The sequence below is a fragment of the Dendrobates tinctorius genome, unplaced genomic scaffold (assembly GCF_039654945.1).
Source record: "Dendrobates tinctorius isolate UK_male_01 unplaced genomic scaffold, ASM3965494v1 ptg000120l, whole genome shotgun sequence".
Taxonomy (NCBI): Eukaryota; Metazoa; Chordata; class Amphibia; order Anura; family Dendrobatidae; genus Dendrobates; species Dendrobates tinctorius.
In genome coordinates, this window is record NW_027361788.1 from 44,391,096 (window position 1) to 44,415,765 (window position 24,670).

At 44.4% G+C, this 24,670-nt stretch overlaps 1 protein-coding gene across 1 annotated transcript in view; it reads left to right on the forward strand.

Moving 5' to 3' along the window:
* LOC141046702 (metabotropic glutamate receptor 6-like) overlaps positions 1 to 20,328 on the forward strand; it is an 83,546-nt gene extending 63,218 nt beyond the window's left edge. Inside the window, exons 8-12 of the mRNA XM_073541303.1 lie at positions 5,191 to 5,391; positions 6,152 to 6,291; positions 7,265 to 8,200; positions 8,491 to 8,696; positions 19,903 to 20,328. Coding sequence (XP_073397404.1) covers positions 5,191 to 5,391; positions 6,152 to 6,291; positions 7,265 to 8,200; positions 8,491 to 8,694 — 1,481 coding nt within the window. The 3' untranslated portion in view covers positions 8,695 to 8,696; positions 19,903 to 20,328. The remainder of the gene's footprint in view (positions 1 to 5,190; positions 5,392 to 6,151; positions 6,292 to 7,264; positions 8,201 to 8,490; positions 8,697 to 19,902) is intronic.
* Positions 20,329 to 24,670: the final 4,342 nt, after the last annotated feature.

Consider the following 24,670-nt stretch of genomic DNA (forward strand, 5'->3'; position numbering starts at 1 on the left):
TGTTCCCTCTGGTCTTGACGATTCTATGTCATTAGCCATTCAGGTGGATCGGCGTTTACGTGAACGCAAAACTACACGAGAGATGTTGCCACCTGTTGAACAAATGTCTGAACCTATGCAATGTGATAGAGTTTTGTCTAGGGCGCAACGTCAGGAGTTCAGAAGGCGTAATAAGCTGTGTTTTTTTTGTGGAGATGCCTCGCATATTATTTCTGTCTGCCCTAAACGAGAGAAACGTTGTGCACACACGTTTTCTGTGGGTGGTGTTCAACCTAAGTTTCTTCTGGCAATTACTCTGATCTGCTCCCTGTCCACATTTTCAGTCAAGGCTTTTGTGGATTCAGGAGCAGCTCTTAACCTGATGGACTTGGATTTTGCTAAACGTTGTGGATTTCCTATGACACCTCTGCGGACGCCTATCCCTTTGAGGGGTATTGATGCCACTCCTTTGGAAAAGAATAAACCTCAGTTTTGGACCCAGGTGGTAATGCGGGTCGCCCCAGACCATCAAGAAAATTGCAGATTTTTGGTGTTGCATAATTTGCATGATACCATTGTTCTGGGGTTTCCCTGGTTGCAAATCCATAATCCAGTTCTGGATTGGAAATCTTTGTCTGTGGTGAGTTGGGGTTGTCGGTGTGCCCTTAGTGATGCTCCTGTTTTCTCCACCTCTCCCCAGTCGCATGATGTTGCTGACTACTTGGCTGACTTTTATGATGTATTTAGTGAGAATGAGTCTGCGTCTTTGCCTCCTCATAGGAGTTATGACTGTGCAATTGAGCTGAACCCGGGGTGTAAATTCCCCAAGGGTCGGCTTTTCAATTTATCTGTATCCGAGCACGAGGCTATGCGATCCTATATTAAGGAGGCATTGGAGAAGGGTCATATTAGACCATCCTCTTCACCCTTAGGTGCTGGGTTTTTTTTCGTGGCTAAAAAGGATGGTTCATTAAGGCCTTGTATTGACTATCGTGCCCTCAACAAAATTACTGTTAAATATCAGTATCCGTTACCCCTGATTTCTGATCTATTCTCCAGAGTTAAAGGTGCTTGCTGGTTTACCAAGCTTGACCTCAGGGGGGCGTATAATCTTATTCGCATTAAGCATGGGGATGAATGGAAGACGGCGTTTAATACTCCGGAGGGACATTTTGAGTACCTGGTGATGCCTTTTGGGCTCACCAATGCCCCTTCTGTCTTCCAGTGCTTCATGAACGATATATTCCAAGACTTTGTGGATAAATTTTTGATTATCTATCTGGATGATATTTTGATCTTTTCCAAGAATTGGGACACTCATGTGGAACATGTTCGGACTGTGTTCCGGATTTTGAGGGAGAATTCCCTGTATGTCAAGGGATCGAAATGCCTTTTTGGGGTACAGAGGATTTCATTTTTGGGATTTATTTTGTCTCCGTCAACTATTGAAATGGACCCGGTCAAGGTACAGGCCATTTATGATTGGGTTCAGCCCACTTCTTTGAAGGCCCTCCAGAAGTTTTTGGGTTTTGCTAATTTTTATCGGAAATTTTTAGCTAATTTTTCTGGTATTGCCAAGCCATTGACGGATTTGACTAGGAAGGGTGCTGATGTGCTGAATTGGTCTCCGGAGGCTGTTTCTTCCTTTCAGGAGCTGAAGCGAAGATTCATTTCTGCTCCAGTTTGGCGGCAACCTGATGTCTCACTCCCGTTTCAGGTGGAGGTGGATGCTTCTGAGATTGGTGCAGGAGCGGTGTTGTCCCAAAAAGATCCTGTGACATCTAAAATGAATCCTTGTGCTTTCTTTTCCCGAAAGTTCTCTCCATCCGAACGTAACTATGATGTGGGGAATCGGGAACTGTTGGCCATGAAATGGGCATTTGAGGAGTGGAGACATTGGTTGGAGGGAGCCAAACACCAAGTCGTGGTCCTTACTGACCACAAGAATTTGATTTACCTGGAGTCGGCCAAGCGCTTGAATCCTAGACAGGCTAGGTGGGCCTTGTTTTTCACACGCTTTGATTTTGTGGTCTCTTTTCTTCCGGGCACTAAGAATGTCAAGGCAGACGCCCTCTCTAGGAGTTTCCTTGCTGATTCTCCTGTTGTGACTAAGCCTGCTACCATCTTAGGCGAGGGGGTAGTTCTTTCTGCCATCTCGCCCGATTTGAGACGTGCTCTGGAAGACATTCAGGAGGACAAACCTGAGCGTTGTCCCAGTGGAAAGTTGTATGTTCCTGACCAGTGGAGGAAGAGAGTGATGTCTGAAGTTCATTGCTCTGCATTGGCTGGTCACCCAGGTATTTTTGGTACTAGAGATCTGGTGAGTCGGTCTTTTTGGTGGCCCTCCTTGTCTCGTGATGTCAGGAATTTTGTGCAGTCCTGTGGGACTTGCTCCCGGTCTAAACCTTGTTCTCGCTCTAGTGGCTTGTTGATGCCTTTGCCGGTGCCCAGGAGGCCATGGACCCATATTTCAATGGATTTTATCTCTGATATGCCTGTCTCTCAGAGAATGACTGTTATTTGGGTGATTTGTGATAGATTCTCTAAGATGGTCCATCTTGTACCACTCCCTAAGTTGCCATCTTCCTCTGAGTTGGTGCCCTTGTTTTTGCAACAGGTGGTTCGCTTGCACGGGGTTCCTGAGAACATTGTATCTGACAGAGGAGTTCAGTTTGTGTCTAGATTTTGGAGGACTTTCTGTTCCAAGCTGGGAATTCAGTTGTCCTTCTCCTCTGCGTTTCACCCTCAGACCAATGGGCAGACGGAGAGAACAAACCAGACTTTGGAGTCGTATTTGAGATGTTTTATTTCTGCCGATCAGGATGATTGGGTTTCATTTTTGCCCTTGGCCGAATTTGCTTTAAATAATAGAGCTAGTTCTGCCACTTTGATGTCACCTTTTTTTTGTAACTTTGGTTTTCACCCTCGATTTTCTTCAGGGCAGGTGGAGCCTTCTGCCTGCCCAGGTGTTGACACTGTGGTGGAGAGAATGCACCAGATCTGGGACCAAGTAGTGGATAAGTTGTCTCTCTCCCAGGAAAAGGGCCAGTGGTTTTCCAACCGGCGTAGGACCGTTGGTCCCCAGTTTAAGGTGGGTGATCTGGTTTGGTTGTCATCAAAAAATATCGCTATGAAGGTGGCTTCTCCTAAGTTTAAGCCTAGATTTATTGGACCTTGCAAGATTTTGGAGATTATTAATCCGGTCTCTTTTCGGTTGGCTCTTCCTGTCACATTTAAAATTCATAATGTGTTTCATAAGTCCTTGTTGAAGAGGTTTGTTGAACCAGTAGTTCCTGTGGTGGCACCTCCTGACCCTATATTGGTTGAAGGTAACATGGAATATGAGGTAGAGAAGATACTGGATTCCCGTCTGGCTAGACGGAGACTCCAGTATTTGGTTAAGTGGAAGGGTTATGGTCAGGAGGATAATTCCTGGGTCTCTGCCTCTGATATTCATGCCGAAAGATTGGTGCATGCCTTTCATCGGGCTCACCCGGATCGCCCTGGTGGCATGGATGAGGGTTCGGTGACCCCTCCTCAATGGGGAGGTACTGTTGTGAGTTCATTTTTCCCTTCACAATTGAGGTCTGATGAACTCCCTCCTCTGGTGAAGGAAGGTAGTGAGGCTGATTATCAGACACCTGGGCAGCTAGATGATGACTGGGTGGCTGGAATTGAGGACTGGATATAAGGCTGCCAACGCCCTTCTTCCTGGCTGGTGATTTTCCTGCTGGATTCTTGGAGACCAGTCTGATTCCTGCATATCAAAGCTAAGTTTTTCTGCTCTGCTTTGTACTCTTCTGTTTTGTTTTTGTTTTGCCTTGTTTTTTGGGAGTTCTGCCATCCCCGGCCGGGGGTGAGCTGAATTCCATTTTTGTCTCTGATCTGTTGATCTTTTGCTCTGTCTTCAGAATATACCTGAGTGCTGATATAGTCTTTTGAAGCCTAGCGACTTCAGGGCCTGTTTTTCCTATCAGTCGGTTCGCTCATTTTTATAGGGTTTTTGCAGATGGCAGACAGCAGCTTTCCTATCCTGTCCTATGTAGTTAGCTTGGGCCCCATCATTTGCTCAACCTATCTTTCTATCTGTGTTAGTGTTTTCATCTTGCTTCACCGTCATTATATGTTGGGGGCTGCCTATTGCTTTGGGGTCTGCTCTGGGACAGTTTAGTTTTTCCCCTTTCTGTCTTCAGGCTATATAGTTCTCCGGCTGTGATTGAGGGGTCTAGGGCACCGTAGGAACCCCCCACGGCTACTGCTAGTTGTTGTGGATAGGTTCAGGGGTCTGCAATCCGATAGCTGCCAACCTCTCTGGTTTTTCTGGACTTAGCTGGTATTTTGTTTTTTCCTCCTTCGGTGACTCATCATAACACCCAACATTAGATTTGCTACATATTGAATCGCAGTAGCATTGGCATCCACAGCTTTGCTTTTAATTAGCCATTGTGGTTTGATGTCACACTACACCGATAACACCATGCCAGGTTGGCTAATAGAAAGAGAAGTCACGAATAGCATTAGGTAGGAGGCTCCTGTCTGACAATCACAGATTACTGATGTGGCCAATGAACTGGGTCCTGCCAATAAATTTGCTCCAATTCTTCCCAAAATACATCCATTTGCATAAAAAAACTTCATTTTTTTTAAAGACCTAATAATCTTTTTCAGAAATTATGGCACTAAGATAATTGTACATATGATGTAGGGATAGAAGTCTCAGTAATGTCATATTTGTAAAAAATGAGAGAAGGGTCAATTTGAGAAAAACAAATGTGCCACATTCCCTTTCGCTAGAATCTCAATTTCCTTTGTGCTCATCGTTGTTCACTTCTGATAATGGTCTTTTTGAAGACATGTGAAAAGAACTGGTGGGCAAGAAAGTGATAATTTGTGGCTTTTGAGGTGGTGGTCCAAAAAATAAAAATATTTCTCAACTTTGTTAAAGCAGCGTAGCATAACCAAAGTGTTCTGCCCAGTAAATCCAGCTGGCATAACGTAATGTAGAATGGCTGTGCCCCAAAAGTAGTGTGAATGCTGATGAAATCTAGAGACCATGGTCTTGTATGTAAGAGAAAGTATGAATTTTGAGGGGTCTTCACTTTTCCCAACGGATGTTGACCAGAGTAGAGGAACCATCTCAAGGAGGTGAAGATAGCAGTCAATAGGTTTAAAGTCCATTCAACCAGTGACTTATTTATTTTTTAATTTTAGGAGAGGAGAGGATTGCCAAAGACTCCGTTTATGAACAAGAAGGAAAAGTCCAGTTTGTCATTGATGCAGTGTATGCCATGGCTCACGCCTTACACAATATGCACATCGACCTTTGTGCTGGAAGCCTTGGGGTCTGTGACCGTATGGACCCAGTGGACGGACGGCTGCTCTTACAGTACATCCGCAGAGTTAATTTTAATGGCAAGAATCAGTCTATCATTTCTTGTACTTGTATCTTTAATTGACATTTGCTGTCTGTGAGCGTGGAGCTTGAAACGTTTTGGCCCATGGGGAAGGGTAATCAGATATTATCCACCCAAGGTAATGCAGTAACAGCTCCATAATTACAACAGAAGACTCTTAAGGGACAACATTAGTCCTTTGCTTAGATTGCCTTTTTGACCGTAGAGTAATGGGTTTGTTACTAGTACCGAGGGCGCCACTGGCATCTTCTGATTTCCAACCATTATTTGTACAAGTGCTTCTCCTAAGGGCAAATGATGTTCACCTTGCCACTTATTTCTCAGATGTTTTATAAAATCTTAGTCCTTCTGTTCTATAGGAATAACTGTATCTTGAGCCCAAAGTTATAATTAAAATTAGAGCATTTGCCCCAAGTATAGAAACTAACGTTGGATTTTACCGCCTGAGTCGTTCCTTCCTGACATAAATAATCTATAAAATCAGGCTGGATTCCACTGGTTGTGTATACACCGGCCGCAGATCTTCGGACCCAAACAAACAGCCTCATAGGTGACATTCAACCAGGCACCTAGTGTTCAATTTCCTGACAGCGCCTCCACAGGGGAAATAAAGCATTTCACAGTTTCCATTAAATCAGCGCAGCCCCTTTATATACTGGACATTTTGTTTAAGTTGAATACTTCTTTTTAATATCATATGACTTTTCAATGCTTTTGATAGAGAATAACATATTGGTCCTGTCCCTTCTGCTGTGTAGGAAGTGCTGGAACACCAGTGATGTTCAATGAAAATGGTGATGCACCCGGGCGCTATGACATTTTCCAGTATCAGATGACAAATTCTTCTGTCCCCTCCTACAGAGTGATAGGACAGTGGACGGAGTACTTACGGCTCAATGTGAGTGCTATTTTACTGCTGTCACCAGAAGTATTACCCTGTATTAACATTTTGTACTCATTTTCACATTGCACAGCTCCCCTACCTCTTCGCTTCCGTCTAGCTGGTGCTAAATGTGCTCCTAATTGACTGACAGTTCAGATCAGATCAGCGACATTGGCACACTGCTGGATCAGTACTCAGGCCAGCTTCAGAGCAGCATTAGCAAGCTCTATAGGATAGCTTGTAAGCGCTGGACATATTTAGCCATCACTACTAGATTGTAACGTGGACAGTAACCTATACAATGAGCTGAAAACAAAAATAAAAATCCCACTATTCTTGAGAACAGAGATGATTTTTAATTACTAGTGAACTGCAAAGATTCTTGTTTTTACTAGCACTTTGCAATTTTACCCATTAAAGAACAAGAGACAACCGCTTTAAGAACGCTATGTAATATGTGTATATATAATAATTTCTATAAATGCTAGATGTATAATAAATGGGTAATGAGGCAGCTCAATGGTTAGACTGTTGCTTTGGGTTCTGATTGGTTCAGACACTGGCCCTAGGTTGACACTACATAAACTTTGGGATAGAAAAGCGAAAAAAGCTTTTTATTGAAGCATTTCTGAATGGACTCTGGATACACACACAAAAAAATACATTAACGGGATGTGGGTAGCAAGGAAAAACAAACTCTGTGAGTAACCCTGCCACACACATTATTCCAAATGAACTTTTGAGTCAGCCTGCTGCTACCATAAGCTGGTTGTCCTCACTCGGGATCCCATGTGGTCAATTTTAAACAGTGACAACAAGTAAGAGCGCCAACCAGCAGAGCAAGAATGGACTGTGGATCTGAAAACTGCGACAAGACGGCACTTACTCCATGGGGGAACATGGCTCCCAATATCCCACCTCTCTTCCCGTATCCACAGACCATTCTTGCTTTGTTCTTTTAAACTTGATTTTTTATTTTATTTTGCAGATTGAAGAGATGCAGTGGTACGGTGGGCAGTCAGATATCCCATCATCTGTATGTAGCCTTCCCTGCCAACCAGGAGAGCGAAAAAAAATGGTGAAGGGAGTGTCGTGTTGCTGGCATTGTGAGCTATGCGATGGGTACCAGTACCAGCTGGATGACTTCAACTGCCAACTTTGCCCCTTTGACATGAGGCCAAATGTTAACCGAACTGCCTGCCGGCCAACGCCGATTGTTAAACTGGAGTGGCATTCTGCTTGGGCAATTCTGCCTCTTTTCTTGTCTATTTTGGGCATACTCAGTACCCTCTTCGTGGTGGGGACCCTAATACGTTTTAATGACACTCCTATCGTAAGGGCCTCTGGACGGGAATTGAGTTATGTTTTGCTAACGGGAATCTTCTTAATGTATGCAATTACCTTCCTAATGATGGCAGAGCCTGGCATAGCCGTTTGTGCCCTTCGGCGGCTCTTCCTGGGTCTAGGCATGTGTATTTCATATGCTGCTCTTCTGACCAAGACCAACAGGATCTACCGCATCTTCGAACAAGGAAAACGTTCAGTAACTCCTCCTCGTTTCATCAGCCCTGGATCTCAGGTGTTCCTCACTTTCAGTCTCATTTCCGTGCAGCTGGTGGGAACAGCCGTGTGGTTGGCAGTTTTGCCCCCGCACAGTGTAATTGACTATGAAGAGCAGAGGACACCCAACCCTGAGCTTGCCAGGGGGGTATTGAAATGTGACATGTCTGACCTGTCCCTCGTTAGCTGTCTGATGTACTCCATCCTGCTGATGGTGACCTGTACTGTATATGCAGTGAAGGCCCGCGGAGTGCCTGAAAACTTCAATGAGGCTAAGCCTATTGGTTTTACTATGTACACCACTTGTATTGTATGGCTGGCATTTGTCCCCATCTTCTTTGGCACTGCACAGTCTGCTGAGAAGGTGAATTGCATTACTTGGCCATTTATACCATATTCATTTATTGACATCACATTACTGGACATTTCATTTCGTTCAGTGCAACATAACTTCATGCCACATGTTACCCCTGTGATCGGTGAAGAGCCCATTGTTAGGTATACGCATCCATCTGCCACATTTTTGGGAGGCCATCATACCTTGCATACACATCCCTGTCTTGTTGACATCCACTGATTGGAATCAATCTCCATAGTCACCATCCAACTTTCAGTAACGGAGACGATATTCTTATTTTTAACCCATTCACTTAGATCTATATCCAGACCACCACGCTGACAGTATCGATGAGTTTGAGTGCATCCGTCTCTCTGGGAATGCTTTACGTGCCCAAGGTTTATGTCATCCTCTTCCACCCGGAGCAGAATGTGCAGAAACGCAAGCGAAGCTTAAAAGCTGAGCGCCAGAACGGAGAGAGCAAGCCTCCAGAAAAACTCATACCTGAGAGCAAGGGCTAAAGGTGAGTACGCCAGGGTCTGTATACACTGCTTGTGATTGTGTGCATGTGCATTTGGGAAGCCTTGAAAGGGGTCATCCACCTTTCGGAACATTTTTTTTTTTTTAATACTTACGTGCATTATTTGGCGCAATAAATAATGTTTGTAATTGGGTTTTATCAGCCATTACCATTTTGCTTTTCAGTCACATTAATCTCAATTTGGTTTGTCATAAAAATCAGCTAAATGCTCAGAAAAAGACAGATAGGTATTAGAAATTCTCCGGTCAGACCGTTAGAATGACCTCACTATAGGAAATTCAGTTGACTCCTTCTGCAGCCAGCAACAGACAGCACAACACAGAGGCTATGGATGGCAATGGCAAACGGTGCAAAATTTATAATGAAAACCAAATTGCAAAATTTATTTTAGCCATAAATGCATACATTTAAAGGGAAGCTATAGTCAGAAAATGACATATTGATTAAATCAGGTTTTTGTGTTTTAATGTTTTGTTTTTTTTAAACACAACGGTCTGACCATGACCCTGTGTTTTGTATTGAAGTGACAAATGAGTACAGTATGTGCAAAGATCATTATTGTGAATGGGGGCAGGGAGAGCTGTGACATCGCCTGTTGTGATTGGTGGTTCCTGTGTTGTCAGCTGTTTTACCAGTCATTGTAATCTTGACTCTGATGATAAGGAAACTGTTGTAAACTTCCTGAAAGGACAGGATCATTGGTTGTGTGATATTGCAGCTCCGCTCCATTCACTTATATGCAATACCAGACACATCCCATGGTCAGGGGTGGTGCCAGCGCAGGTGTCTCCGGTGGTTAGTGCTGACTGAAGTTGCCTGCAAATTGCTACTTTATAGCACTCATTTGCTGGACGATTATGTCTTGCAATAATTGTTAGGGTTTCATATAAGCGTGTGTTCATACAAAACCCTTTACAGTCGTGTTGGGCAGAGCATCCTGTGTATACAGATAGATGTGCTGCCGACTAGCGGTGAATTCAGGTCATCAAAACCCATCCGATCAGCGATAATGGAGCACATTGTGATGGATTGTTGACTCTCTGAACACGTGTACAAAGGCCAGTGATGGAGAATAATTGTACAAGTAATCACAGCCCTGTGTACCAGGCTCTTTACTGATGGCAATGTTAGGATAAGAGGAGCGACGCTGGAAAGTGATTGTACTAAACGGTGACTGGAGGACCAGTCTTGTCTATTTTTTGCAAAGCCTCTTGTACTTATACACTTGTGGCTTTATGGCATCTATATATATATATAAGAGGCATCGTGATTACTCACTAATCCCAACCCCTGCACAGTAGTTCCGCCATCACCACACAATCCCGCCCCCACACCACATCACCACACACAATCCCGCCCCCACCACATCACCACACACAATCCCGCCCCCCCACCACATCACCACACACAATCCCGCCCCCACATCACCACACACAATCCCGCCCCCCCACCACATCACCACACACAATCCTGCCCCCACCACATCACCACACACAATCCCGCCCCCCCACCACATCACCACACACAATCCCGCCCCCCACCACATTACCACACACAATCCCGCCCCCCACCACATTACCACACGAGGCTCCATCCCCCCACATTACCACGCGAGGCTCCATCCCCCCACATTACCACGCGAGGCTCCATCCCCCCACATTACCACGCGAGGCTCCATCCCCCCACATTACCACACGAGGGTCCATCCCCCCACATTACCACGCGAGGCTCCATCCCCCCAAATTACCACGCGAGGCTCCATCCCCCCACATTACCACGCGAGGCTCCATCCCCCCACATTACCACGCGAGGCTCCATCCCCCCACATTACCACACGAGGCTCCGTCCCCACACATTACCACATGAGGTTCCGTCCCCCCACATTTCCACACGAGGCTGAGCGTGCCGAGCGTTAGCTGGCTGGAAACAGCTAGTAAAAAATACCAAACAGACAGCCTTTCTAAAGCTGCACTTAGCCTTAGGGCAGCAATGTCCTAAGAGGGTATCTTACTTTACTGTGCATTGAGACAGATCTCGTAGACCCTGGCAGTCAGCGTCTTATGTCTCGCAGTACAAGAAAAGGTTCATTTATGGATTTGTGAGAGGAACAAGCTGCTCGTCTCGGCTCCATTGTGCACTTTCTTGTCTGTCTCACAAGACCGTTTACTCAGCATTGGTCTCAAACTACCACATACTGTATGTTCTGTTGTTAAGAAAGCCGTTCCCATAAAGATATTGAGTTGTCCTCATCGACCACAATAATAGGAGTACAATTCAGCGGGATTTCTTGTGTGACTCCCATTAAGAGTGTCTGCACCCATCTGGCTCTCCTAAATGTCAAATTGTCCAACTTATGCAGCACAAAAGGACTTAAAGATGCATTAATGAGAAATGTGACATTTACAAGCCTAGGGAGACAAAGTGAAGTCCAATTTGGGAGCTTTAAGGCCCTGATACATACTAATCAGATGAACGAGCGTCCATAAGAGGTGATGTGCTGCCGACAATAGCCAAACTGCAGGATAGTATTGATGATCGTTCGCCCCATTACTTTTGGCATGGGACTGTGTAAAATGTCTTTGGTATATTGGTTGGCTGTCGTTCGTGCCTCCTGAGTTTTGGCTTTATTACTTTCTCAGCAGCAGATTAAAATATAAATTATTTAAGACAAGAGGATGGTTTAATGGTGTGGGTAAAACATAGACAATGGGGGAAAATTATCAAGCCAAATGCACCAGAATTATGATACAATTTACTCCCCAAACACTGTGTTTCATAATCTGCACCATATTTATGATGTGTGTTAGATACTTGTTGCCTCTTATCTGACAACTGGGCCTGGCCTAGATGGAAAAGGGGTCTGGCTTAGCATGCGACACCGTTCATCAACATTGGAGGGCAAATTTATAGCACAAAGAGGCATACTCATCAACACTGGACAGTATGAACGTAGACTGAAATGTCCTAAAAATGCACCACATGTATCATAGTGGTTCTTGCTGTTGGAGAAATCTGCTGTATATTTAGACTGTGTTAACCATTTTTTAGCTAAAATTTTTGCAGATTTTCATGTGAATTTTGTAAACAGGACAGTGGTGTCTGTCGGTGGGTGGGGCGATCTGTAAATAAGCAGGTATCCTGGAAATGGAAAGGATCTGTAAACTGAAGGGGGGTCTGTAAACAGGACAGTGGTATCTGTCGATGGGTGGGGTGATCCATATATAAGCAGGTATCCAGTAAATGGAAAGGATCTGTAAACTGAAGGGGGTCTGTAATCAGGACAGTGGTATCTGTCGGTGGATGGGGCAATCCGAATATAAGCAGGTATCCGGTAAATGGAAAGAAACTGTAAACTGAAGGGGGTCTGTAATCAGGACAGTGGTATCTGTCGGTGGGTGGGGTGATCCAAATATAAGCAGGTATCCGGAAAAGGAAAGTAAACAGGACAGGTATTATTCTGTCTCTTCCTGATGGCTGTAATCCCAAGCATTCTAACTATCAGCTTCTTCGATAATTGTATAACTCATACTTACACCACCAGGCATCCACAGATAGTTTTAACTCCACCGGCAATGTAACTGTAGAAAGACCAGGAGAAACAATGCTGTTTTCATCCAAAATCTTGTATTAGTTTACAATGAATAGTAGGTAAAAAGGGGTAATCTGTACAGGGGAGTACACATGCGCGTCTTGAGTAATGACTGCTGTAGGCTAAACTGAAGAAGGGAGGAGCAACCTAATACATAGCTCAACTATAGGAGGGACATGGGGACAATTTTCACAGTCTAAGGCAGTGATTTTCAACCTTTTTTGAGCCGCGGCACACTTTTTATACGTAAAAAATCCCGGGGCACACCACCAACCAAAATGTACTCCAGCCTCATGGCCATAGTATTTCTCATTGAACCCCTTTATATTGCAGTATATGAGCCATATAATTATCCCTTTCTTTTAGTAATATGCCCCATCATTATCCCCTTCTTTTAGTAATATGCCCCATCATTATCACCTTCTTGTAGTAATATGCCCCATCATAATCCCCTTCATGTAGAAATTGCCCATTCCACTACCTCCATCATTTCCTTCTCCCCACCACCCCATTATTGCCCTTTCGACAACCCCATCATTGCCCTCTCCCCACCACCGCCTTCTTATCACCCCCATCACCGCCTTCTCCATTGCCCTCTCCCCATCACCGCCTTCTCCATTGCCCTCTCCCCATCACCGCCTTCTCCATGACTCCCATCATTGCTTCTCATCACATCCATCAACTCACCTACACACGCACACAAACACACACCTCTCACCTAGACACACACACACACACACACACACCCCTCACCTCTCCTCACCGGCAGCTTCATCTCACTGGCACAGCAGCCGCGGGGCTGAATGATGATGTCATCCAGCCGCGCCGCTGACTGCTGTGTCAGGGAGGAAGCGACACAGGAACACGGGACTGCTGCCTCTCCGACCCGCCGCCCTGCTTGCCTCCACATGGCTAATTTGCATCGCATGTAAATTAGCCATGCGGACACGCGGCACACCCGACCATGTGTCGCGGCACACTAGTGTGCCGCGGAACACTGGTTGAAAACCACTGGTCTAAGGGTATGTGCACATGTAGTTTTTAGGTGCTGCGGATTTCTCTTCGCTGATTTTCTAAAATCCGCAGGTAAATTTCAGGTCAAAAGACCTGCGGTTTAGGCTGCGGTTTTGCCCTGCGTTTTATCACCTCTACAATGGAGGAGATGGTAGACCGCAGTGGAATCCGCAGAAAAGAAGTAACATGTCATTTCTTTCTGCGGATTTGTAACCGCAGCAAAACCGTGCGGAAAATTCTGCAGCATGTGCACAGCGGTTTCCATTTTACATAGAGAAAAATGGTACTGTACAACGCAGCAGATCCTGCTGCGGACCCGCAGGGCCAGAAACGCTGTGGGTCCGCAGCAAAAATTGCCGCGTGTGCACACACCCTTATTCTACCTAGCAACAACAGGGAATTTTGCTGGTTAGAGGATAAACTAAACACAGAGAAATATGCATTACAGGTTATTCCCATTCATGGGACACAACACTCCCCATCTGAAATCGTCAGATTTCATAAGTCCGTGTGCGAGATAAGACGACGACTCTGTCCCTCGATGTCATGAAACCTGCAATGAGAGGAGAGAAGAAAAACAATGCAACATAATGCAGAAATCCTTGTGTGAGATAAGGAGACGACTCTGTCCCTCGATGTCGTGAGACTTGCAACGAGAGGAGAGAAGAAAAACAATGCAACATAATGCAGAAATCAAGTCCATACTTGTAGTATAAAACGTAGACCTTGAATAAAAAGTGAAAAATGAGTCGAATAGAAAACCCATCTTCGGATTGGGGAAGCCGCAACATGCCAACTCTTCCACCAGCCCAACAGTAGAAGTTCCAGTCCACAAGGGGAAGTTAAATTTCAGTTGGATTGAGTCCTGACACGGCAGTAGAATGCGAAGGTATGCTCCCCGCCGTGGCAGAGTCCAGCGACAAAGCCAAGTTCATGTGACTCCTGCTCGAAGGAGCCAGCAGACGATGAACCTGAAATTCATGTCAGCAGGCACGATGACTGATCAGTTGGAAGAATGTCCAGGGTGATGAGATCTCAACTTCCATACTGGCACCTTGGACAAACAACTTGTAAGGCAGGTTGGATCGAGATCCTTCCAAGACTCTGGTTCTCTTGGCCCAAGTTCATTAATGAGTTCATCACAGGGTGATGCTTGAGAAGTGAACGTGTCTTGTTCGACGTCCGGCAGGGTGCTGAGGCTTCATTGCTTGGGGAGAAAGAAAGGACTATTGGTAAAAGATAGGCTGCTGAGAGAGGGGCTCTCACTCTGAGCAGAGTTCTAGCACAGCTTCGGCTTGACCAGGCTTGTGATGGAGGTAGGCGTCAAAGGTTGGGAACTTAACAGTTGCTTGCTGTGAATCCCTTGTTAACTCAGTCTTCTAGGGAAGGTGAGGGAGCTACCCAGCTGTTATAGTTGTCATTGGTGGGTTTGATGCTCGTGACCGTGATGATCACTTTGTCTTCCTCTGTAGGTGGTGACTTGTTGTCCTTGTTTGAAGGGTCGAGTGCTGCTGTCTCAAGGTTGTAGTCTTGAGGATAAAGCAGACTTGAATTGTCAGATGGTTGTTGTTGACATTTAGTGTCGTTTGATTTCTCCTTCATCCAGTAATGACGGGGTTCTGGTAGCGGGACAAGTTATGGTGACCTGACGTGCTAAGCGTTTTGTAAGGGGAGATTCTGCTTGGATCCTTTGTCTGGTCACTACAGACATTGCTGATGATAACCCAGCTTAGCTCGAGGCGCTGGGCGTACGGTTCATTGAGTCCATGGATTTGATGATGCATCTTGTGCAGTCATATAATGTCTCTGCCGAGGAGAATTAGGATGTCTGCCTTGTCCATGGGTGGCATCTCTTTGGCTATCATTCTGAGATGAGGATGCTGAAGAGTGTCTTCTGGTGTTGGGATTTCTTCCCTGTTGCATGGAATTTGATTACACTCAACAAGCGTGGGTAGTGGTATCTCCATGGCTTCCTTCTCAAGAGAAGTTATTATGAGGCCACTGGCCCTTCCTCCAGAGGTTTTTATAACGCCACTGCAGGTGCCCAAGGTGTAGGGATAGATGTCTCCTTTTAAGTAGAACAAGTCGAAGAGTTCTGACCTGGCCAGTGATTTGTTGCTCTGGTCGTCCAGACTAACGTACACCTTGACTGCCTTCTCTGGATGACCATTGGGATACACTCTTGCCAGGCAAATCTTCGTGCAGGACTTGTCTCGAAGACCATCTCTGCAGACTTCGGTACATGAGGAAGATACCGCAACATGGCTTGTCGCTTGGTCTGAACTCTCCCCGCCATAGCTTGTGGTGGGAGAAGGTGTAGACGCAGAGTCAGGCTGTGATGGATGGAGCACTTATACATGGTCTTTGCTGTCACACTCTAGACACTTGATGGCGATGACACAGTCCTTCGCAAGATGTTCGGTAGAGGCGCAGCACCTGAAGCATACTCCAAACTTCTTCAAGAGCTCCTTTCGTTCTTGAATGGGTTTCTTCCTGAAGCCGATGCACTTCTTCAGCGGATGTGGCAGTTTATGAATTGGACACTGGCAGTTCGGATTTTCAACCTTCTCACCTTCACTGCTTTTTAGGGGATGATGCAGAGCCGCTGGGTTCTTCATAGCAGAAGCTGGGGTCAGTTTTGCACTCTGCAATCTCCTTGATGAGGTCACAGAAGAAGGAAAATGGAGGAAAAGAGGCTTGATTGGCTCTTTTGTATTTTGACCCAATAGTGGTCCACTTCTCTTGTATATTGTATGGCAGCTTAGAAACTATTGGGTTAATGCCCCAAGTGGTATCCAGGTAGATGAGACCAGGTAGGTGCGTGTCTGCCTTGGCTAACTGGAGCTCTACGAGCAGGTCGCTGAGCTCTAGAAATTTTGAACTGTCCTTGCCAGATATTTTGGGAAAATCCTGTAGACGCTTAAACAGTGCATTCTCTATGGCTTCAGGACTGCCAAAGCTACATTCAAGTCTGTCCCATGCAGCCATGAGACCAGCTGCTGGATTGCGGATGTGGACGGATCTGAGCCTCTTGACCCGCTCTGTGGATTGGGGTCCGAGCAACCTGATTAGTAGATCCAGCTCTTCAGCAGCAGTGATGCCAAGGTCACTAATTGTGGCTTTAAATGCACATTTCCAACCTCTGTAATTCTCAGGCTTGTCATTGAACCTTGTGAGACCGGTGATGGTGAGTTCTCGGCGTATCATGTACCTTGCAACATCAGACATGTCTGTTCTTTCTGACTTTGGAGAAATATTTGCTGGCTGGGTGATACTGTTAGCGTGGGTCATAGATTCTTGATTCAAGAACATGGGAAGATACGGAGTGGCGTAGGCGTTTAGACCACCAACCGGTTTGTGGCATATGATCTCTGTTGTATGCAGGGCTGGAACCACACAGTTGTCAGGAGCGTAGTGCCTTGTCGGCATGTTAGGTTGCATGTAGACGTTGGTATATGGCATTTGCTGAGGTGTAGGGTCAGACCGTGTTTTGACGTATGAAGGAGGAGGTGGTTCAGGTTTGAATGTTTGTGGTACATTGGACTGACCTTAAAAGCTGGGAGCTGCAGGCGGATCAACGTCCCGATGCTCTAGAGAGAGGTCGGTGCTGACGGGAATGATGTTGGTGGTCAGGGGTTCGTTGGTTTGGCTCAGCATGTAATTTCTTGTGCGCTTAAGTGGGTCTTCTGTGTCGAGTTTGTACAAATTGAGGCTGCCTCCTTGGCTCCCACCTAGAGCCTGCTCGAAGACCTTTAGCTTTGCCATGGCTGCTGCATGTTCGTATTCCTTCTACAGGGCTTCTATTTCCGCCTTCTCGCTTGCATATTCAGCTTCTATCTCTGCTTCCTTGCATGCAATCTCTGCTTTCTTGCGTGCAGATTCCGTTTCCATCTCTGCTTTCTTGCATGCAGATGCCGTATCCATCTCTGCTTTCTTGCGTGCAGATTCTGTTTCCATCTCTGCTCTTGCGTGCAGATTCCGTTTCCCTCTCTGCTTTCTTTTGGGCAGATTCTGCTTCAGCACGTGAAGTGAACTGAGGGTTGAGTACCTTGATGAGCTTGACTTGATTAAGTGCTTTGAGCTCCTAGCGGACCTGTGCAATGTCACTTCTGACATTTGTGGAATTTTTGCTTCTGTCTTGTTCGCGATGTCGTGCATGGTGCTATCTCATTCGGCATTGAGCTGTTGGAAGTCCTGGAAGTCCAAAGAAGTACTTTGTTACAACATCTTGCATCCCAGGTGATTTTGTGGATTCAGCAGCGCGGACTGAGGTACATCTTGCTTCCCATATTCTCTGGCAGTTTTTCCACATTGGAGTAGTCGGTGGAGGTCCTGCAGCAGCTGATACTGTGTTATGTCTTCAAGCCAGTTGTGGGTCACACAACTGGAATAGGTGAGTGGAACTACATTACACCACTCACATCGTAGTGTCACTAGTGATAGGGCACTATTGCGCCTCTTGTTCCCCCACCCTTTTTGTATTGATTAGTGACTAGCGTATTTAATTTCAATAGAGATGTATTTTTTACAACTGTCTTTGTAAGACTGGTATGCAGAGAACAATTGTTCAAGGGCTTCCTCTGGTGGTAACTCGTGGAAGGCATACTGGGAGATGCTGTTAATGTGGCTCTGCAGTCTTTGCCATAAGATGGATATATTACAAGAAAGTTCATGTTTAATGATTTCAAGGTTCTCTATAGCTTTCCTTGACTGCTTAGCAGAGCGCTTGTGTCTGGCAGTTTCTGAGAACTCTTGTAACGATATTGCAGACTTTCCTTCAGCCATTGTAACTCACAGGCAGATGAGATCTGTGTAATATGAGCTGCTACAGTCTCTGCAGGGCGAAGGCTGGAGGAGGGTCTATGCTGCTCCTGGTTGTCAAGGAGACCAGTACAGAGTTGCAACTAGATGAAGTGGACAGCACAGAATGTGATACAAGTCTATGTAAACTGCAGCTTCTCAATAGCTTATAGGTGATCCTTTCTCTGGATTACAGGCTGTGAAATGTTCTTAGTAACAGGTTAAATCTTTCACTGTGCAATTTTCTGAAGTGAAGAGTACAGAGAATGTCTGCAGTCTATGTAAGCTGTTGTGGCTTTACATTAGCCTTATAAACAATCCTATTCTAGGATTACAGCTGTAAACTATTCCTCTTCACAGCTATCCCTTTTTACTAATCTGTCTCTTCCTGATGGCTGTAATCCCAAGCGTTCTAACTATCAGCTTCTTAGATAATTGTATAACTCGTACTTACACCACCAGGCATCCACAGATAGTTTTAACTCCACCGGCAATGCAACTGTAGAAAGACCAGGAGAAACGATGCTGATTTCTTCCAAAATCTTGTATTAGTTTACAATAGACAGTAGGTAAAAAGGGGTAATATGTACAGGGGAGTACACATGTGTCTTGAGTAATGGTTGCTGTAGGCTAAACTGAAGAAGAAGGGAGGAGCAACCTAATACAGAGCTCAACTACAGGAGGGACATGGGGACAATTTTCACACAGTCTAATTCTACCTAGCAACAACAGGGAATTTTGCTGATTGGAGAAAAAACTAAACACAGAGAAATATACATTACAGTTGTTCCCATTCGTGGGACACAACAGGTATTTAGATATGATATACAGATTCAAGCCTAGCCTAAGTCTTAGGTCCAACTTTTTCACATATGAGAAAAACTGACCACTTATTTTGAGTTTATCAAAGTGTGGTCCGAGTGTCATCTGTTTCTCCTTCTGCTCTGACAGTCCATGAAAATCAGACCACAATCAGATGCCAACAAGTGCAGTCCGATATTTTTCACGGACCCATGGACTTGCATTGCTGATTTTGATGTAACACTCAGATCAAAATTGGACATGTCTCCAATATTTTCTGTGGACCATTAGGTCCGAGGAAATCATTGGACACATGAACCACCCCATAGAATGTCATAGGTACAAGTACTATGCGTGGAAAAAAACAGGCAGCACTAGTACGAGAAAATCTGACGTGTGAATGAACCCTTGCAGCACGTACTTTTCCTTTAGATATTGAATGTTAGTGAAAAAGGCAGGGTTGTCCAGTAGCACAGAGTATTTGAGCAAAAATGTCTATTTCCCCCCAGCAATAGATAAACAAAAATGCATCCACTAGATTAGTATTCACACTGCATTAGAAATACCTTTTGCTTGTGACAAATGAAGTTTAACGCATTCTTAACTCTATAGTCAGGGATCACATTGAATAAAATTCAGACTTAAATATTTTTTTTATTAAAAAAACAAAAAACAAACACACAATCAGGTTTATTACGCTGTTTAGGAACGCAGTAAGATTTCATTTCCATTCCACTCGCTTTTCCAGTTGCCTAGCAACTGTTAGTTTCTTTCACTGCCAAAGCTGCACCAAGTTGGTCCACGTCCTGCTTCCATGTGGGTGAGGGAATAGAGGAAAGCATCTCCAGCCCCTCGTGCTCAGGAATAAATATTTCAGTGAGAATAAATGAAACAAGGATCCTTCTCTGTGTGGCCTCACCCAGGGCGACAGAACAGATTGTGCCAGTTTAATAACTAACGCCTGATTTCTCTATGTGCCCACAGGTAGATGTGATGGGTCACACACCTCTGCTGGTGCTGTATTTGCAAATGAAACCGGTAACACAGGATTCATCGGAAGGGGCCACACTACAGGACCTAAACGTCGGCTCATCCAGGTACATACAAGCAGACGGGGATCCCACAGGAGCGCTCATCAATGTGGCAGAACACAAATGAACCTCAGAAAAAAAAATACTCCAGCGAGAGCTCTCCGCAGTATTACTTAACGCCGCTCCTCTTGACAAAGCTGTGCACAGCAATTAAACCCTTTCCTGATAAATCTATGCACGGCAGCACTTACTATTTTTCCCAACCAGCCTCCTTTTACATACACTTCACCTGTCAACATCCTTTCTAGGGATGCTAAACCCCTTCCCTGCCAGAATCCTTCATTTATTCCTTTCTGATTAAACTAAATTCATTACTAAATGACTGATTTTTTTTTTATACAATTTTCTTGGCAAGTATCATGCTGTAAAATAAATCAAAGAACCTTTTCCCTCAAAATCACCAGTTAATATAACCCTCCAAGTCGTCTCTTTCTTTCAAAGTAAAAACATGTGATTCAGCCATGTCTTATTTATACGCTACCAGTGAGGACGGCACTGGCGTTAGCCCAAACCTTGACTCCTGAAACAAAGAGGCACTTCTCTAACAATACTAGCGTATTTATATCATCGCTAATTACAAAGCAGTGTAATGTTCAAACTTAGGTTTTAGATCTGTTCCTAAACTGCTCGTCTGCACCTTGCCACAATCACTTATACGATGGACTTTAATTCATTGCTACCATTCTGAATTTATTAATAAAAGTAGATGTTTTAGCTTTGTAAGATGCACATCAGTTTCTTCGTAATTCCCCAAATTGCTCTGCATTAATAATAGATTAGTGGACAATGCTCGCTCAGGATATCTGGGCGACCTGCAGCACTCTTGTAGCTCCCTGCTTTTCGCTTTCAGAGCATGCTGGAAGTTGTAGTGTCTGAACAAATGGAGGATCACAGGCTGCAGATTAGTGCTTCATGACCTTAGAACTGTATGACATACGGTTTCCATGATAATTCCTGACCCTCCCTCGTCATTAGATATGCCTTTAGATTATTTTTATTTGCTACTACCTCCGTCCCTTTAAGAACCATCATAACCTCATAATCGTAGTCTCATAAATAAACTCTAATGTGGGATTCAGACAGATGAATTCTGCACACAGTCATTAAATGAGCAGAAAATAAGCCATCAAAAACGGTACATTTTGCACATTTGAATGACGTTTCCATCTTATTTGTGCGCCTCAGTGGTAAAATCAGGTGTGAACATTTGCCGGGGTAATGACTTATTAATGGGTATTCTTATTAGCTATGATTTAGATGAATGAGCTAGGCCATGTAATATCCCTGAATGATTTAAATGCATAAAAAAGGAAAATTATTGTTTTATTGCACAGTGACATTTGCGCACAATGACTCAAACACCAATCAGTCATCAGTCTCATAAACAAGGAGCTGCTGGGGAGATAACGTGTCAAGGCTGAAAGGACAGCTGCGCCGAAAAAATGTACCCAAGGGGCCTATACCAAGAGCCCTAAAAAGCCCCCATTTCACCAGTCCATCCATGAGCATGTGTCTGTCATGGATGTGTCAGAGGCTGCAGAACGTTGCACTGCATCTGTCTACAGAAGATCTGGGTTGTTTGCTTTGCAGACGTGTGGCCACCTCCCCCACTGCTAAAAACCACACCTGGACCTGGGTTTTTATAACTCCCTACTTCCTTTTGGGAGTTGCAGATGATATTTCCTATTTGCACTTTTCTGTTGAAGCTTGTTGCTGTAGCAGTCTGCTAGTGTCCTCTTGGAGTTTGGAGGGCATCGGCGTTTCTCTCTGAGTCTACTCAAGCTAAGTGTCCCCCTGGTTTCATTTATCCTTACTGCCTTTAGTGTTAATGAGATTGACTAGACGTCACCCTGTCCTTCCCGCTGCAGGGCTTATTGCCAAGGTCACACAGGGACTAGGTATCCTGCTCAGCGATAGGTGTGGAACCTATATAGGGATGGTAGGACAGACAGGGTGACGTTAGATCAGTCTAGGGGTCTCCACTTCCCCCTTCCCTAGTGTTTGGTTCCCCTTCCTTTATCCCTTTGTTTTGCACTTAGTCTGTCCTACACTGTGTGTGACAGTTCCCCTCTTTCCTCCCATTCCAACTGGGAGAGAAGATGTCATAACCCTTGAAGAGTCCTTTGCTTGTGGAGAAGATGGAGGAGCTGTGTCTTCCTTGCATAGGGGCTTATTCCGCACACGGACCCATTATAGCCAGTGATCCAGTGCAGATGGCCTTTCTTCCACTTGAACTGCATGGAAAAAATGACAGCGTACAGTATACATGTCATGTAAAGGCTGCTCATGCTCCCATCTGCAATGTGTCACATCCAGAATTTCCAAAGACGAGTGGGTCCATTTTTCAGTAAAATAGTCTGAACCTGGCCAGAGAGCTACTGCTATGTTACCAATTGGTAGCATTATTTTACGCTCTTCTATGGAAACATGTAATCAGCTTTCCAACTGGGGGTCCACTGCTGTTCATTTGCATAGGAAAAATTGGGTGGGAACCAGGCCCTCATTCACTGTCCCAATGCTTGCCCCTAAGGTAAGCTGATCAAGCAGAAGACCTTTTAAATTAAAAGCAGGTCCTGGCATTTAGGCCTATGTTTCTGGGCAGTAAAGAAATTCTCTTGCGACGTCTCTTAGCCTGGGCTATGGCTTTCATCTAATAGATTGTTACATGTCTTCCCGCAAATTACTCAATAAGTTTTATGCGTCTTCTTTCTTTGTGCTGGTAAGACGTACCCTTCTAACACTGCAGGGAGTGGTTTATCCTTTTAATTTGTCTGGGATGCAGCCAGGGCTCAGCTGTGCAGTTTGTATTGTATATTGTATCTTTCAGAAGGCAGAATAGTTTTTGTCTCGTCTAAAAAGCAAGAAAATGAGCAGTCTATACAGAGAAAAGAAATTGATTTTGTGATGCCACAAGTGGCCTTGAAATATAATGCTGCCAAAGTATCTAAGGACCATTGACTAGTTTTACTCCAAACCAGTGAACTAAAGAGTGGGTAAAATGAAATGGGAATTATTCATTAAATTCATTAAATTCATTAAATTATGGGAAATATTTGTTGTTTTGTTGAATTTCCCCGAATGTTTCATATAAATTTGGAAAGTATACTAAATTATGTTGTCCACTACTTCCAATTATGAAAAAAATGGATCCAGCAGCAACAAGAAGTGGCAAAGATCCAGTAGGGCAGTATCAGTTTCTTTTTTTTCTTTTATTATTTTAAAACTATCATTGGCATAATTTTTTAGATAATTATTTGTAGTGGACATCCTATGTGAAGATCAATTTCAATCAATAGACTACTACTATGTTGCTGCACCTCATGTACAACATTATAACTGTTCTAATACTGCCTCCTATGTACAAAAATAAGACTGCTCTAATACTACAATACCACCTCCTATGTACAAGAATAGAACTGCAGTAATGCCACCCCCCTAAGTACAAGTATATAACTACAATGTTACAGCCCTTATGTACAAGGCTCTCTGCCCGGCGTGCCCGCCCCTTGCTTGTAGCGCCGCCTCCTAGCGCACAGCGGCGCCTGCGATCGGCGCACCCTATCTTTAGCATAGGGTGCGCAGATCGTGCGCAGGCCGTGCGCTAGTTGCGCTTTGACCTGCGCTGCGCACTTTTGACGGTGCGCCGTGCGCGCCAAAATCAAACTTTAGCATAGGGTGCGCCGATCGCAGGCGCCGCTGTGCGCTAGGAGGCGGCGCTACAAGCAAGGGGTGGGCACGCCGGGCAGAGAGCCGGTTCGGGGGCGGAGCTACCCCCGGCCGTGCGTGCGCTTAAAAAGCGCTAATGTGAAACCACCCTAATACTGCCCCCTATGTACAAGAATATATCTATTATAATACTGCCCCTATGTACAAGAATATAATTACTATAATACTGCTCCTATGTACAAGAATATAACTACTATAACACTGCTCCTATGTACAAGAATATAACTACTATAATACTGCCTCCTACGTACACGAATATAACTACTATAATACTGCCCCTATGTACAAGAATATAATTACTATAATACTGCTCCTATGTACAAGAATATAATTACTATAATACTGCTCCTATGTACAAGAATATAACTACTATAACACTGCTCCTATGTACAAGAATATAACTACTATAATACTGCCTCCTACGTACACGAATATAACTACTATAATACTGCCCCTATGTACAAGAATATAATTACTATAATACTGCTCCTATGTACAAGAACATAACTACTAAAATACTGCTCCTATGTACAAGAATATAACTACTATAATACTGCCTCCTATGTACACGAATATAACTACTATAATACTGCCCTTATGTACAAAAATATAACTACTATAAAACTGCTTTTATGTACAAGAATATAACTACTGTTATACTGCCCCTAACTACTATAATACTGCCCCTATGTACAAGAATATAGCTACTATAATACTGCCCCATGTACAAGAATATAACTACTATAATACTGCCCCTATGTACAAGAATATAATTACTATAATACTGCTCCTATGTACAATAATATAATTACTATAATGCTGCTCCTATGTACAAGAATATAACTACTATAACACTGCTACAAGAATATAACTACTATAATACTGCCTCCTATGTACACGAATATAACTACTATAATACTGCCCTTATGTACAAA